This window comes from Triticum aestivum, chromosome 3B (genome assembly GCF_018294505.1).
Source record: "Triticum aestivum cultivar Chinese Spring chromosome 3B, IWGSC CS RefSeq v2.1, whole genome shotgun sequence".
Taxonomy (NCBI): Eukaryota; Viridiplantae; Streptophyta; class Magnoliopsida; order Poales; family Poaceae; genus Triticum; species Triticum aestivum.
The window spans coordinates 803,696,534-803,710,093 of record NC_057801.1 but is presented as its reverse complement, the minus strand read 5'-3'; the positions used below and the strand labels follow the sequence as shown (position 1 = coordinate 803,710,093).

General features: G+C 45.1%; 1 protein-coding gene across 5 annotated transcripts in view; it reads left to right on the top strand.

Annotated features, from left to right (window-relative positions):
* LOC123072549 (uncharacterized) overlaps positions 1-2,898 on the top strand; it is a 4,617-nt gene extending 1,719 nt beyond the window's left edge. For 3 of the 5 annotated variants that reach the window (XM_044496123.1, XM_044496122.1, XM_044496124.1), the window contains 2 exons: positions 282-1,935; positions 2,061-2,897. In XM_044496123.1, the coding sequence (XP_044352058.1) occupies positions 282-1,935; positions 2,061-2,219 (1,813 nt within the window). In that variant the 3' untranslated portion in view covers positions 2,220-2,897. Of the gene's footprint in view, positions 1-281; positions 1,936-2,060 lie in introns of all 5 variants that reach the window. The other 2 variants (XM_044496125.1, XM_044496126.1) reach the window with 2 other exon arrangements.
* Positions 2,899-13,560: the final 10,662 nt, after the last annotated feature.

Below are 13,560 nucleotides of genomic sequence, written 5' to 3'. Positions count from 1 at the left end.
AATAGATGCAAACTTTACAACAGGACAAATTGTTGGACATTATAACTTTTTTCAGATAAATTTAATCTAGAAACTGACGAAATATCTATCAAAAAAATATATTAAGTCGAAATGCAATAGGACTAACAACCTAGTAGCAGACTTAATTTTCTAGAACAATCTAAGCAAGCAGAAGGGTAAGGAAATCCATTTGAGAATCTTAGGTCTAAAAGTAGTCAAGGATTTATCCTTTTTGGTTCCAGATCTGATTTAAGTTTGAACTTTACAACACAACAAAACAGGGTGGTCGATAACTTTGGGGGTGACAAATGGAACTCATTTGCAGCAACACCAGCAGGAATGGATGCGTTGGGTGTGGTATTTATGCGGAGACGGTTGGCTAGTACGTGCTTTGTTAGTACGACGGCATCAGGAAATATCGTAAGAGTTGTAGTGTTTGTTAAAGTTCTTCTAGGATGGATTGCACATTTTATCCAAGGAGGGACATACATGGTTGCGCTTATCGGTGGTCATTTTGGTATCTTCCGATGGGGGGTGTACATCGCCACCGGGGTCTCCCTGTGGCGTTTAAAACAGCATGACTACGGGAACACAGATGGAGATTCTAGCAAAGCAAACATGAAGCCATCACTTGATGTCTTGTACATCATTGTTGTCGTCCAAGGTGCAATCTCGGTCTACAGAAGAATGCTCAATGTTCCACTGGAAAATGTAGTGACCATGGTGGCCGAAGCATATGGCTTCAAAGGTCCAAGTGTAGCATTAGTTCGGGATTACATGATAGAAACCCGGAGGGGATGCGGGAAGAACCCGTCCTTTGCGAAAGGAAGGAACCTGGTGACATATGCTGTGGTCCTGATGGCGCATGACAAGTCGCCTCAAGACTACCTCTCCGGGTTGAAGATCCTGAGCACAATCCTCGGGCCATTTGACCAGATGAACTCAAAGAAGTTTAAGAAGCAGCGCATGCTAATAAGACAGCTTATCTTGTACGCCCTGTCCAGCCACATCTTCCGCCGTCTGTTGGTCCTGTCAAATCCGAGAAGCTTCCCATATGGCACAGAAAAGAGTGCACAAAGAGAGATGACGAAGCACGCTGCGAGTATAGTGATGCACATAGCAGACGGGGCCAGTGTGGAGCTGATTCCCCAAGTGATCCAGTGCATGTCATCACTGATGGGCACATTCCAAGAACATCAGCGATTGTTTTCCTCAAACAGTACCCGTCATGACAGGGATTATGCCAAGGAGGAGGAGGACTACCTGGAGCGGTTGTGGGAATGTCTGCACGTTCTTTACGTTCTCGCAGCCGACGAGAACAATTGTAGACTCATCATCCACACTCGAGGTCTGCTCACCAAGATCATGACACCTCTAGCCTCCAACCTTTACCACCAAACTGATCATGATACTTGGGAAAACTTACTAAAGGAATCACTGAAAGTGATACACCGGCTCACAACTACTTATGGTCATGGAGAAGGGGAAACAGGGGCCAAGCTGGTTCACGAAATCGAAGCCAACCTGGAAGTGGAAACAGTCGACACCATGATGAGGATTCTCAGGTGTGATATATGTTCTCGACAGATGGGAAAATTGGCCATGGGGATTCTCACCAATCTACACGCGCAGATGCAGACCTTAGACAAAGAATATTTAACCGAGATGCTGGTGCACATCTACAACACTGCCGCCAACTCCAGAACATCAGCACTTCAAGCTCTGGCGACACTATGTTTCCAGGACGGAAGTAATGCCACGATTATCTTACAAGTAAATGATTCTACAGTTTCCTCTTTCACAGAGGATCTCAAAGCTTTAAGTGATGGATACCATAGTGTAGCAGAAATTCTACAGCATGCATGTCACCATTACACTAGGGATGATAAATTCCTCAGGATACTCAAGGAATCCATGACCGACATGATGCCAAAGGTAATCGCTGTCCTACAGTAAAAGTTCTCGGATGTTTAGCATCGCTTTATATACATGAGGATAAACAATCATGTCACATTTATTACCTACATCTGTCAAATTAAGCATACTCTTACCATTTGCAGCTGCTTAGCAAAATACTTACAGTAGAAGCAACACAAACAGGTCAACAAGGTGACGCTTCGCAACCTAATGGACAGAGCAGGAGGTCTTCTTCTCTTCAGGAACATGACGTCCATAAAACAGAGACAGCTCTATTATCCCTTTGTGTGACAAATACATGAGACATTCATCAGCGCTGATCAGTATTTGGCTGTTCAGTTTGATGAAGCAATTGGTGAATTTAGCGTTCCAGTGAAGCTCAGGGAGATGGTAGAGAGAAACAGTGAGCCCAAGGCCAGTTGCCTGAAAATACTTAAGCTTACCAGCAGGATGGTCATATCAATGATGAAATGCAGAGGTAGCAGATACCAGAAACCAGATTCTGAGAGCTTGGTGGAAGCACTGTTGAAGGCTTGTAGCAGAAACATGTATTTTATTGACAGATCCATGGATTTCGCAAGAGGTGACAACGCAGTGAAGCCAAGGAAGCCTGGCAGGATTCTTGCGTCCTTCGTCACAGAAGCAATGGAGCTTGTTCGCGACTATGGGGAGCCGGAAGCCATGTCGCTGTCTACCATAGTCGGTGCGGAGCTCTCATCAAATTAAGATTTATCATTCGCCTGCTTATTTAATCTTTGTGTTGCCTGTTAATCTTATAACCATGCCAAGAATCCACTGTGTTATGCCATATCTCAGTCTATTTCTGAAACTAGTACCATGTTAAGATTCAGCTATGTTATGTCATATACTCATCTACTATCTCAGTGTACCTCTGAAACTACTACTCCGTGCCATGTTAAGATTAAACTATGCTACGCCACTCATATCTCGGTGTATCACTGGAAACTAGTATCATGTCAAGAATGAACTATTTTGTGTCACTCATATGTCAATGTATCTCTGAAACTAGTACTCCCTCTATAAAGAAATATAAGAGCGTTTAGATCACTAAAGTAGTGATCTAGACGCTCTTATATTTCTTTACGAAGGGAGTGTTGATTGATTGTGCAGAGAATCAAATGTTTTTTGTCTAATTAGGCAAGTAGGGGCTGTTCCACCACCAGGTCGGCTGAGAGAACTGAAAAATAGAAAGGTAGGCATTTGTTGGAACTTACAAGTCGGGGATTTGGCACCCAGTGCTACGGAGGCGGCTCGTGACGGCGAGCTCCTTGCGGCAACTGGCCCGGATTCGTGCACGCGGTCGGTGGGAATAGGATGGGTCCGGGGTAAGAGGTGAAGGCGGCGGCGGTACCCGGAGAGCCGCGAGCGCTGCTAGGGTTAGCTGCAGGAGTGTGGGAGAGGCGATCAACAGGGTGGAATCAGCAGAGGAGAGGGCGATGGGGTGCGACGCACCTGCGGAGGCAGCCGGAGGAGGTAGCGGCCGCGAGCGGCATGAGTGAGCAGAGAAGGGATCCGGAGAAGCGAATCCGAGAGGGTGGGCGCGTGCGTGCTATGAAGAAAACAGAGTCCCTGCACTCAGTGCGCGTGGCGTCATATAAGAGCATCTCCAACAGCGGCGGCAAAAACTTCACGTGCTTCAGCGGAGGCAGGAAACTCTGACACGCGATAATTGACTGCGCGTGCGGGAAAAAGCGGGAGGTCGCGCGTTACATTTGGCGCACCGTTTTCGGCGCGCCTATAAATTGTTGTGCCCGCCACGCAGCCTCCCATCGCTATCGATATTGCCACGCGCTCTCTTCCCGCTTGCTCTGCCTCTTCCTCGCCCCGCCACCGACGCGCCACCACCGCGCCGCCAGGGATCTTCAGGCTACCGCGTCGTCCGCGAGCGCCCCTCCGGCGCCTTCTACGCTGAGATTCGGTCCGGCGACGTCCGCCTCAGCCTCGGCACGTTTGAGACCGCGCACGAGGCCGCCCGCGCGTACGAAGCGGCGGCATGGCGCCTTCATAGGCCTCGCGCGCAGATGAACTTCCACGACGTCTGGACGTGCGAGCAGGCGCAGCGCGTCACCCCTCCGCCTCGTCTTATAACAGACCAGAACCGTGAGGAACACCGGCGGCGGCAGCACCGCCTCCTCATCGCCGAGGCGGACGAGCGAGCCATGGCGGAGTGGCGCCAGCGCTACCCGCAGGACGTCATCGACGAGCATGCCTTCTGGGCGGAGAGGACGGCAAGGCGCCGTGCGGAGCAGGCGGAAGGCACTCGCGGAGGCGCAGTGCGATCACGTTAACGCAGGTGGGGAGTCGTTCTTCGACTCAGGCAATCCTCGTTGGGAAGACTCGTGGCTCGATACCTCGGACGACACCAGCGAGAATGATGAGGACGACTCGAAGTAGGTTCTAGTTGCACGGTATATTTGTTTGAAGTGCATATGTTTTTCTATATTTGTTTGAAGTGCATATGTTGTTTGTGCGAGAGCGCGCGTGCAGTTTTTTGCAGCGCCTGCTGGAGCGATTCGCGCGCGCTAAAATTTACAGCGGTCACTGGAGCAAACGCACCCCGCCGTGCAAAAACAGGTACGCGCGCTGCAGACGTGTTTTTAGCTACGCGCGCTGCAGACGTGTTTTTAGCGTGCCATGCGTAGCGTGGTTGTTGGAGATGCTCTAAGAACAGTACCCTGTTCGTTCTCATATTTGTTGAACCTTTGGGTTTAATTTTTTTGGATGGGTCCTAATTTTCTCATGAAGTTGTTATTTTTGTGATACTAGCAAACATGCCTGTGAGGTAGCAACGGGAGACAAAAAAATTACGCATTATCTGAATAAGTATGACTCAATACCCTGACATATGCGCATCCTCTATTTTAACACGGTGGCTCGCCATGTTGCCACTTATCTTTTTTTCCACCCCCGTTGATGATGACCGCGATGTCTACATGATCGCAATGCATTCGACGTGGTAAATCCCAAGGCAATGAGCTTGCCATTGCACGACACACTTGTCATTGTGTCGCGCAAGGGAATGTTTAAAACTTTAAAAACAAATCTCACCGGCCATGACCTACTCCTGAATCTCTTCCCAACCTCACTGATGATGGTCACAATAGTCTACATGATCGCAATGCATTCGACATGGTAAATTTCAAGGTAATGAGCTTGCCACTTCATGACACACTTGTAATTGTGTCATGCAAGGGAATGTTTAAAACTTTAAAAACAAGTCTCATCGGTCACAAACTACTCCCGAATCTCTTTTCAGCCTCGCTAATGATGGTCACGATGTCCACATGATCGCAATGCATTCTATGTGGTAAATCCCAAGGCAATGAGCTTGCCACTGCACGACACACTTGTAATTGAGTCGTTCAAGGGGATGTTTAAAACTTTATAAACAAATCTCATCGGCCACGTGCTACCCCCGAATCTCTTCCCACCCTCACTAATGATGGCCGCGATATCCACATGATCGCAATGCATTTGACGTGGTAAATCCCAAGACAATTAGCTTGCCACCGCATGACACATTTGTCATTGTGTCGCGCAAGGGAATATTTAAACTTTAAAAACAACTTATCGACCACGAACTACTCCCGAATCTCTTTCCACCCTCGCTGATGATGGCTGCAATTGTCCACATGATCGCAATGCATTTGACGTGGTAAATCTCAAGGCAATGAGCTTGCCACTTCACACACTTGTAATTGTGTCGCGCAATGGAATGTTTAAAACTTCAAAAACAAATCATATCAGACATGATCTACTCCCGAATCTCTTCCCACCCTCGTTGATGATGGTCGCCATGTCCACATGATGGCAATGCATTTGACGTGGTAAATCCCAAGGCAATGAGCTTGCCACTTCATGACACACTTGCCACTGTGTTGACAAAGGAATGTTTAAAACTTTAAAAACAAATCTCACCAGCCATGATCTACTCTCGAATCTCTTCCCAACCTCAGTGATAATGGGCGCGATGTCCACATGATCGCAATGCATTCGATGTGGTAAATCTCAAGGTAATGAGCTTGCCACTTCACGACACAGTTATAATTGTGTCGCGCAAGGGAATGTTTAATACTTTAAAAACAAATCTTATCAGCCACAAACTACTCCTGAATCTCTTCCCACCGTCGCCGATAATGGTCACGATGTCCACATGATCGCAATGCATTCTATGTGGTAAATCCCAAGGCAATGAGCTTGCCACTGCACAACACACTTGTAATTGAGTCGTTCAAGGGGGTTTTTTAAACTTTATAAACAAATCTCATCGGCCACGTACTACTCCTGAATCTCTTCTACCCTCATTGATGATGGTCGTGATGTCCAGATGATCGCAATCCATTTGACGTGGTAAATCTCAAGATAATTAGCTTGCCACTGCACGACACATTTTTCATTGTGTCGCGTAAGGGAATATTTAAGCTTTAAAAACAAATTTTATCGGCCACGAACTACTCTCGAATCTCTTTCCACCCTCGCGGATGATGGACGCAATTGTCCACATGATCGCAATGCATTTCACATGGTAAATCCCAAGGCAATGAGCTTGTCACTTCACGACACAGTTGTAATTCTGTCGTGCAATGGAATGTTTAGAACTTTAAAAACAAATCATATCAGGCATGATCTACTCCCAAATCTCTTCCCACCATCGCTGGTGATGGCCGCAATGTCCACATGATCACAATGCATTCGACGTGGTAAATCCGAAGGCAATGACCTTGCCACTACACAGCACACTTGTCATTGTGTCACGCAAGGGAATGTTTAAAAACATTAAAGGAAAATCCCATCGGCCATGAAGTACTCCGGAATCTCTTCCCACCCTCACTGATGATGGCCGTGATGTCCACATGATCGCAATGCATTCGATGTGGTAAATCCTAAGGCAATAAACTTGCCACAGCATGACAAACTTGTCATTGTGTCGCGCAAGGGAATGTCTAAAAATAAAAAAAATCTCATCATCCATGAACTACTCCCGAATCTCTTCCCACGCTCGCTGATGATCGCCGCGATGTCCACGTGATCACAATGCATTCGATCTGGTAAATCCCAAGGCAATAAGCTTGTCAATGCATGATACGTCCATTTTGCATCATGCTTTTATATTGATATTTATTGCATTATGGGTAGTTACTACACATTATGTCACAATACTTATGCCTTTTCTCTCTTATTTTACAAGGTTTACATGAAGAGGGAGAATGCTGGCAGCAGGGATTCTGGGCAAGAAAAGGAGCAAATATTAGAGACATATTCTGCATAACTCCAAAACTCCTGAAACTCCACAAAAGTCAGTTTTGGAATATATTAAAAATATTGGGCGAAGAAAGCACCAGAGGGGGGCCACCCACTATCCATGAGGGTAGAGGGTGTGCCCTACCCCACTGGGTGCGCCCCCTGCCTTGTGGTCCACCTGGCAGCCCCCTGATGCCCATATTCTGCTATATGGTGTCTTTTGCCCTGAAAAAATCATAAGGAAGCTTTCGGGATGAAGCGCCACCGTCTCGAGGCGGAACCAATCTAGGGCTTCGACGGAGCTGTTCTGCACGTGGAAACATCCCTCCGGGAGGAGGAAATCGTCGTCATCGTCATCACCATCGATCCTCTCATCGAGAGGGGGTCAATCTCCATCAACATCTTCACCAGCACCATCTCCTCTCAAATCCTAGTTCATCTCTTGTATCCGATCTTTGTCTCAAAACCTCAGATTGGTACATGTGGGTTGCTAGTAGTGTTGATTACTCCTTGTAGTTGATGCTAGTTGGTTTATTCGATGGAAAATCATATGTTCAGATCCTTTATGCATATTAATACCCCTCTGATTATGAACATGAATATGATTTGTGAGTAGTTACGTTAGTTCCTGAGGACATGGGAGAAGTCTTGTTATAAGTAGTCATGTGAATTTGGTATTCGTTTGATATTTTGATGAGATGTATGTTGTCTTTCCTCTAGTGGTGTTATGTGAACATCGACTACATGACACTTCACCATTGTTTGGGCCTAGGGGAAGGCATTTGGAAGTAATAAGTAGATGATGGGTTGCTAGAGTGACAGAAGTTTAAATCCTAGTTTATGCGTTGCTTCGTAACGGGCTGATTTGGATCCATATGTTTCATGCTATGGTTAGGTTTACCTTAATTCTTCTTTCGTAGTTGCAGATGCTTGCGAGAGGGGTTAATCATAAGTGGGATGCTTGTCCAAGGAAGGGCAGTACCCAAGCACCGATCCACCCACATATCAAATTATCAAAGTACCGAATGCGAATCATATGAGCATGATGAAAACTAGCTTGACGATAATTCCCATGTGTCCACGGGAGCGCTTTGCTTTATATAAGAGTTTGTCCAAGCTTGTCCTTCGCTACAAAAAGGATTGTTCCACCTTGCTGCACCTTAGTTACTTTTGTTACTTGTTACCCGTTACAAATTACCTTATCACAAAACTATCTGTTATCGATAATTTCAGTGCTTGCAGAGAATACCTTACTGAAAACCGCTTGTCATTTCCTTCTGCTCCTCGTTGGGTTCGACACTCTTACTTACCGAAAGGACTACGATAGATCCCCTATAATTGTGGGTCATCAAGACTCTTTTCTAGCGCCGTTGCCGGGGAGTGAAGCGCCTTTGGTAGGTGGAATTTGGTAAGGAAAAATTAATATAGTGTGCTGAAATTTACTGTCACTATTTACTATGGAAAATAATCCTTTGAGGGGATTGTTCGGGGTATCTTCACCACGACCAGTAGAGCAAAGAGTTTCTCCTCAACCTACTGAACCTACTAAAAATGTTTACTTTGAAATCCCTTCGGGTATGATAGAGAAACTACTAGCTAATCCTTTTACAGGAGATGGAACATTACATCCCGATATGCACCTAATCTGTGTGGATGAAGTTTGTGGATTATTTAAGCATGCAGGTATGCCCGAGGATGTTATCAAGAAGAAGGTCTTCCCTTTACCTTTGAAGGGAAAGGCATTGACATGGTTTAGGCTATGTGATGATATTGGATCATGGAACTACAACCGATTGAAATTGGAATTTCATCAAAAGCTTTATCCTATGCATTTGGTTCATCGTGATCGTAATTATATATACAATTTTTGGCCTCGCGAAGGACAAAGTATCACTCAAGCTTGGGGGAGGCTTAATTCAATGTTATATTCATGCCCCAATCATGAGCTCTCAAGAGAAATTATTATTCAAAAATTTTATGCTCGACTTTCTCTCAATAATCGCTCCATGCTCGATACTTCTTGTACTGGTTCTTTTATGATGAAGACTATTGAATTCAGATGGGATTTATTGGAAAGAATTAAACACAACTCTAAAGATTGGGAGCTCGACGAAGGTAAGGAGTCAGGTATAACACCTAAGTTTGATTGTGTTAAATCTTTTACGGATACCGATGCTTTTCGTGAATTTAGCACAAATTTGGACTTGACTCTGAGATAGTAGCTTCTTTCTGTGAATCATTTGCTACTCATGTTGATCTCCCTAAGGAGAACTGGTTTAAATATCATCCTCCCATTGAAGTAAAAGTAGTAGAACCAATTAAAGTTGAAGAAAAGACTATCACTTATAATGTTGATCCTATTGTTCCTACCGCTTATATTGAGAAACCACCTTTCCCGGTTAGAATAAAGGATCATGCTAAAGTTTCAACTGTGGTTCGTAAGAGTAATGCTAGAACACCTACACCCGCTGAGCAAATTAAAGTTTAACCTAGTATTGCTATGGTTAAGGATCTCCTGGTCGATAATATTGATGGGCATGTTATTTACTTCTATGATGAAGCTGCTAGAATTGCTAGACCTGATACTAAAAATAAACATAGACCTATTATTGGCATGCATGTTGTTTCTGTTAAAATAGGAGATCATTGTTATCATGGCTTATGTGATATGAGTGCTAGTGCAAGTGCAATACCTCATTCCTTATAAAAAGAAATTATGCATGATATTGCGCCTACTAAAATAGAACGTATTGATGTTACTATTAAGCTTGCCAATAGAGATACTATTTCACCAATTGGGATTGTTAGAGATGTTGAAATCTTGTGTGGGAAAGTTAAATATCCTACTGATTTCTTGTTCTTGGTTCCCCACAAGATGACTTTTGTCCCATTATATTTGGTAGACCCTTCTTGAATACTCTTAATGCTAAGATAGACTGCTAAAAGATATTGTTATTGTTGGTTTAGGGGATATGTCTCATGATTTTAATTTTGCTAAATTCGGTAGACAAGCCCATGATAAAGAATTGCCTAGTAAAGATGAAATTATTGGTCTTGCTTCTATTGTCGTGCCTCCTAATGATCCTTTAGAACAATATATGCTAGACAATGAAAATGATATGTTTATGAACGAAAGAAGGGAAATAGATGAAGTATTCTTTAAACAAGGACCTATATTGAAACACAACTTGCTTGTTGAAATCCTAGGGGATCCTCCTCCACCCAAGGGTGATCCCGTATTTGAGCTTAAACCTTTAACTGATACTCTTAAATATGCTTATCTTGGTGAAAAGAGGATATATCATGTTATTATTAGTGCTAACCTTTCAGAGCAGGAAGAAGAGAAATTATTGAAAACTCTGAAGAAGCACCATGCTGCTATTGGATATACTCTTGATGATCTTAGGGCATTAGTCCAACTCTATGCTAGCACAAAATAAAGCCAGAGAAAGATGCTAAACCAGTTGTTGATCACCAACGACGGTTAAATCCTAAAATGAAAGAAGTGGTAAGAAATGAAATACTAAAGCTTCTGGAGGCAGGTATAATTTATCCTATTGCTGATAGTCAGTGGGTAAGCCCTGTCCATTGTGTCCCTAAGAAGGGAGGTATCTGTTGGAAATATGCCCTAGAGGCAATAATAAAAGGATTATTATTATATTTCCTTGTTCATGATAATTGTCTTTGTTCATGCTATAATTGTATTATCCGGAAATCATAATACACGTGTGAATACATAGACCATAATATGTCCCTTGTAAGCCTCTAGTTGACTAGCTCGTTGATCAACAGATAGTCATGGTTTCCTGATATGGACATTAGATGTCGTTGATAACGGGATCACATCATTAGGAGAATGATGTGATGGACAAGACCCAATCCTAAGCATAGCACAAGATCGTGTAGTTCGTTTTGCTAGAGCTTTTCCGATGTCAAGTATCTTTTCCTTAGACCATGAGATCGTGTAACTCCCGGATACCGTAGGAGTGCTTTGGGTGTACCAAACGTCGCAACATAACTGGGTGACTATAAAGGTGCACTACAGGTATCTCTGAAAGTGTCTGTTGGGTTCACACGTATCGAGACTGGGATTTGTCACTCCGTATGACGGAGAGGTATCTCTGGGCCCACTCGGTAATGTATCATCATAATGAGCTCAAAGTGACCAAGTGTCTGGTCACGGGATCATGCATTACGGTACGAGTAAAGTGACTTGCCGGTAACGAGACTGAACGAGGTATTGGGATACCGACGATCGAGTCTCGGGCAAGTAACATACCGTTTGACAAAGGGAATTGTATACGGGGTTGATTGAATCCTCGACATCGTGGTTCATCTGATGAGATCATCGAGGAGCATGTGGGAGCCAACATGGGTATCCAGATCCCACTGTTGGTTATTGACCGGAGAGCCGTCTCGGTCATGTCTACGTGTCACCCGAACCCGTAGGGTCTACACACTTAAGGTTCGGTGACGCTAGGGTTGTATGAATATGAGTATGCAGCAAACTGAAAGTTGTTCAGAGTCCCGGATGAGTTCCTGGACGTGACGACGAGTTCCGGAATGGTCCGGAGGTAAAGAACTATATATAGGAAGTGCAGTTTCGGCCACCGGGAAAGTTTCGGGGGTCACCGGTATTGTACCGGGACCACCGGAAGGGTCCCGGGGGTCCACCGGGTGGGGCCACCTATCCCGGAGGGCCCCATGGGCTGAAGTGGGAGGGGAACCAGCCCCTGGTGGGCTGGTGCGCCCCCCCCGGGCCCCCCTCTGCGCCTAGGGTTGGGAACCCTAGGGGAGGGGGCGCCTCCACTTGCCTTGGGGGGCACTCCACACCCCTTGGCCACCGCCCCCCTACAGATCCCATCTCTAGGGCCGGAGCCCCCCTGGGGGCCTATATAAAGGAGGGGGGAGGGAGGGCAGCCGCACCCTGAACTCTTGGCGCCTCCCTCTCCCCTGCTACACCTCTCCCTCTCGCAGAAGCTCGGCGAAGCTCTGCCGGAATCCTGCTGCATCCACCACCACACCGTCGTGCTGCTGATCTTCATCAACCTCTCCTTCCACCTTGCTGGAGCAAGAAGGAGGAGACGTCATCCGCTCCGTACGTGTGTTGAACGCGGAGGTGGTGTCCGTTCAGCACTTAGTCATTGATGATTTGGATCACGGCAAGTACGACTCCATCATCCCCGTTCTCTTGAACGCTTCCGCTCGCGATCTACAAAGGTATGTAGATGCACTCCTATCACTCGTTGCTTAGATGAACTCATAGATGGATCTTGGTGAAACCATAGGAATTTTTTTTTATTTTCTACAACGTTCTCCAACAGTGGCATCATGAGCTAGGTCTATGCGTAGTTCTCTATTACACGAGTAGAACACAAAATTGTTGTGGGCGTAGATCTTGTCAACTTGCTTGCCGCTACTAGTCTTATTTTGCTTCAGCGGTATTGTGGGATGAAGCGGCCCGGACCGACCTTACACGTACGCTTACGTGAGACAGGTTCCACCGACTGACATGCACTAGTTGCATAAGGTGGCTAGCAGGTGTCTGTCTCTCCCACTTTAGTTGGAGCGGATTCGATGAAAAGGGTCCTTATGAAGGGTAAATAGAAGTTGACAAAATCACGTTGTGGTTATTCGTAGGTAAGAAAACGTTCTTGCTAGAACCCAATTGCAGCCACATAAAAGATGCAACAACAATTAGAGGACGTCTAACTTGTTTTTGAAGCAATTGTCTTGTGATATGATATGGCCAAAAGTTGTGATGGATGATGAATGATATATTGTGATGTATGATATCATGTTCTTGTAATAGGAATCACGACTTGCATGTCGATGAGTATGACAACCGGCAGGAGCCATAGGAGTTGTCTTTATTTTTTGTATGACCTGCGTGTCATTGAAGAACGCCATGTAAATTACTTTACTTTATTGCTAAATGCGTTAGCCGTAGAAGTAGAAGTAGTCGTTGGCGTGACAACTTCATGAAGACTCGATGATGGAGATCATGGTGTCATGCCGGCGACAAAGATGATCATGGAGCCCCGAAGATGGAGATCAAAGGAGCTATATGATATTGGCCATATCATGTCACTATTATATAATTGCATGTGATGTTTATTATGTTTATGCATCTTGTTTACTTAGAACGACGGTAGTAAATAAGATGATCCCTTATAATAATTTCAAGAAAGTGTTCCCCCTAACTGTGCGCCGTTGCTAAAGTTCGTCGTTTCGATGCACCACATGATGATCGGGTGTGATAGATTCTTACGTTCACATACAATGGGTGTAAGACAGTTTTACACATGCAAAAACACTTAGGGTTAACTTGACGAGCCTAGCATGTACAGACATGGCCTCGGAACACAGAGACCGAAAGGT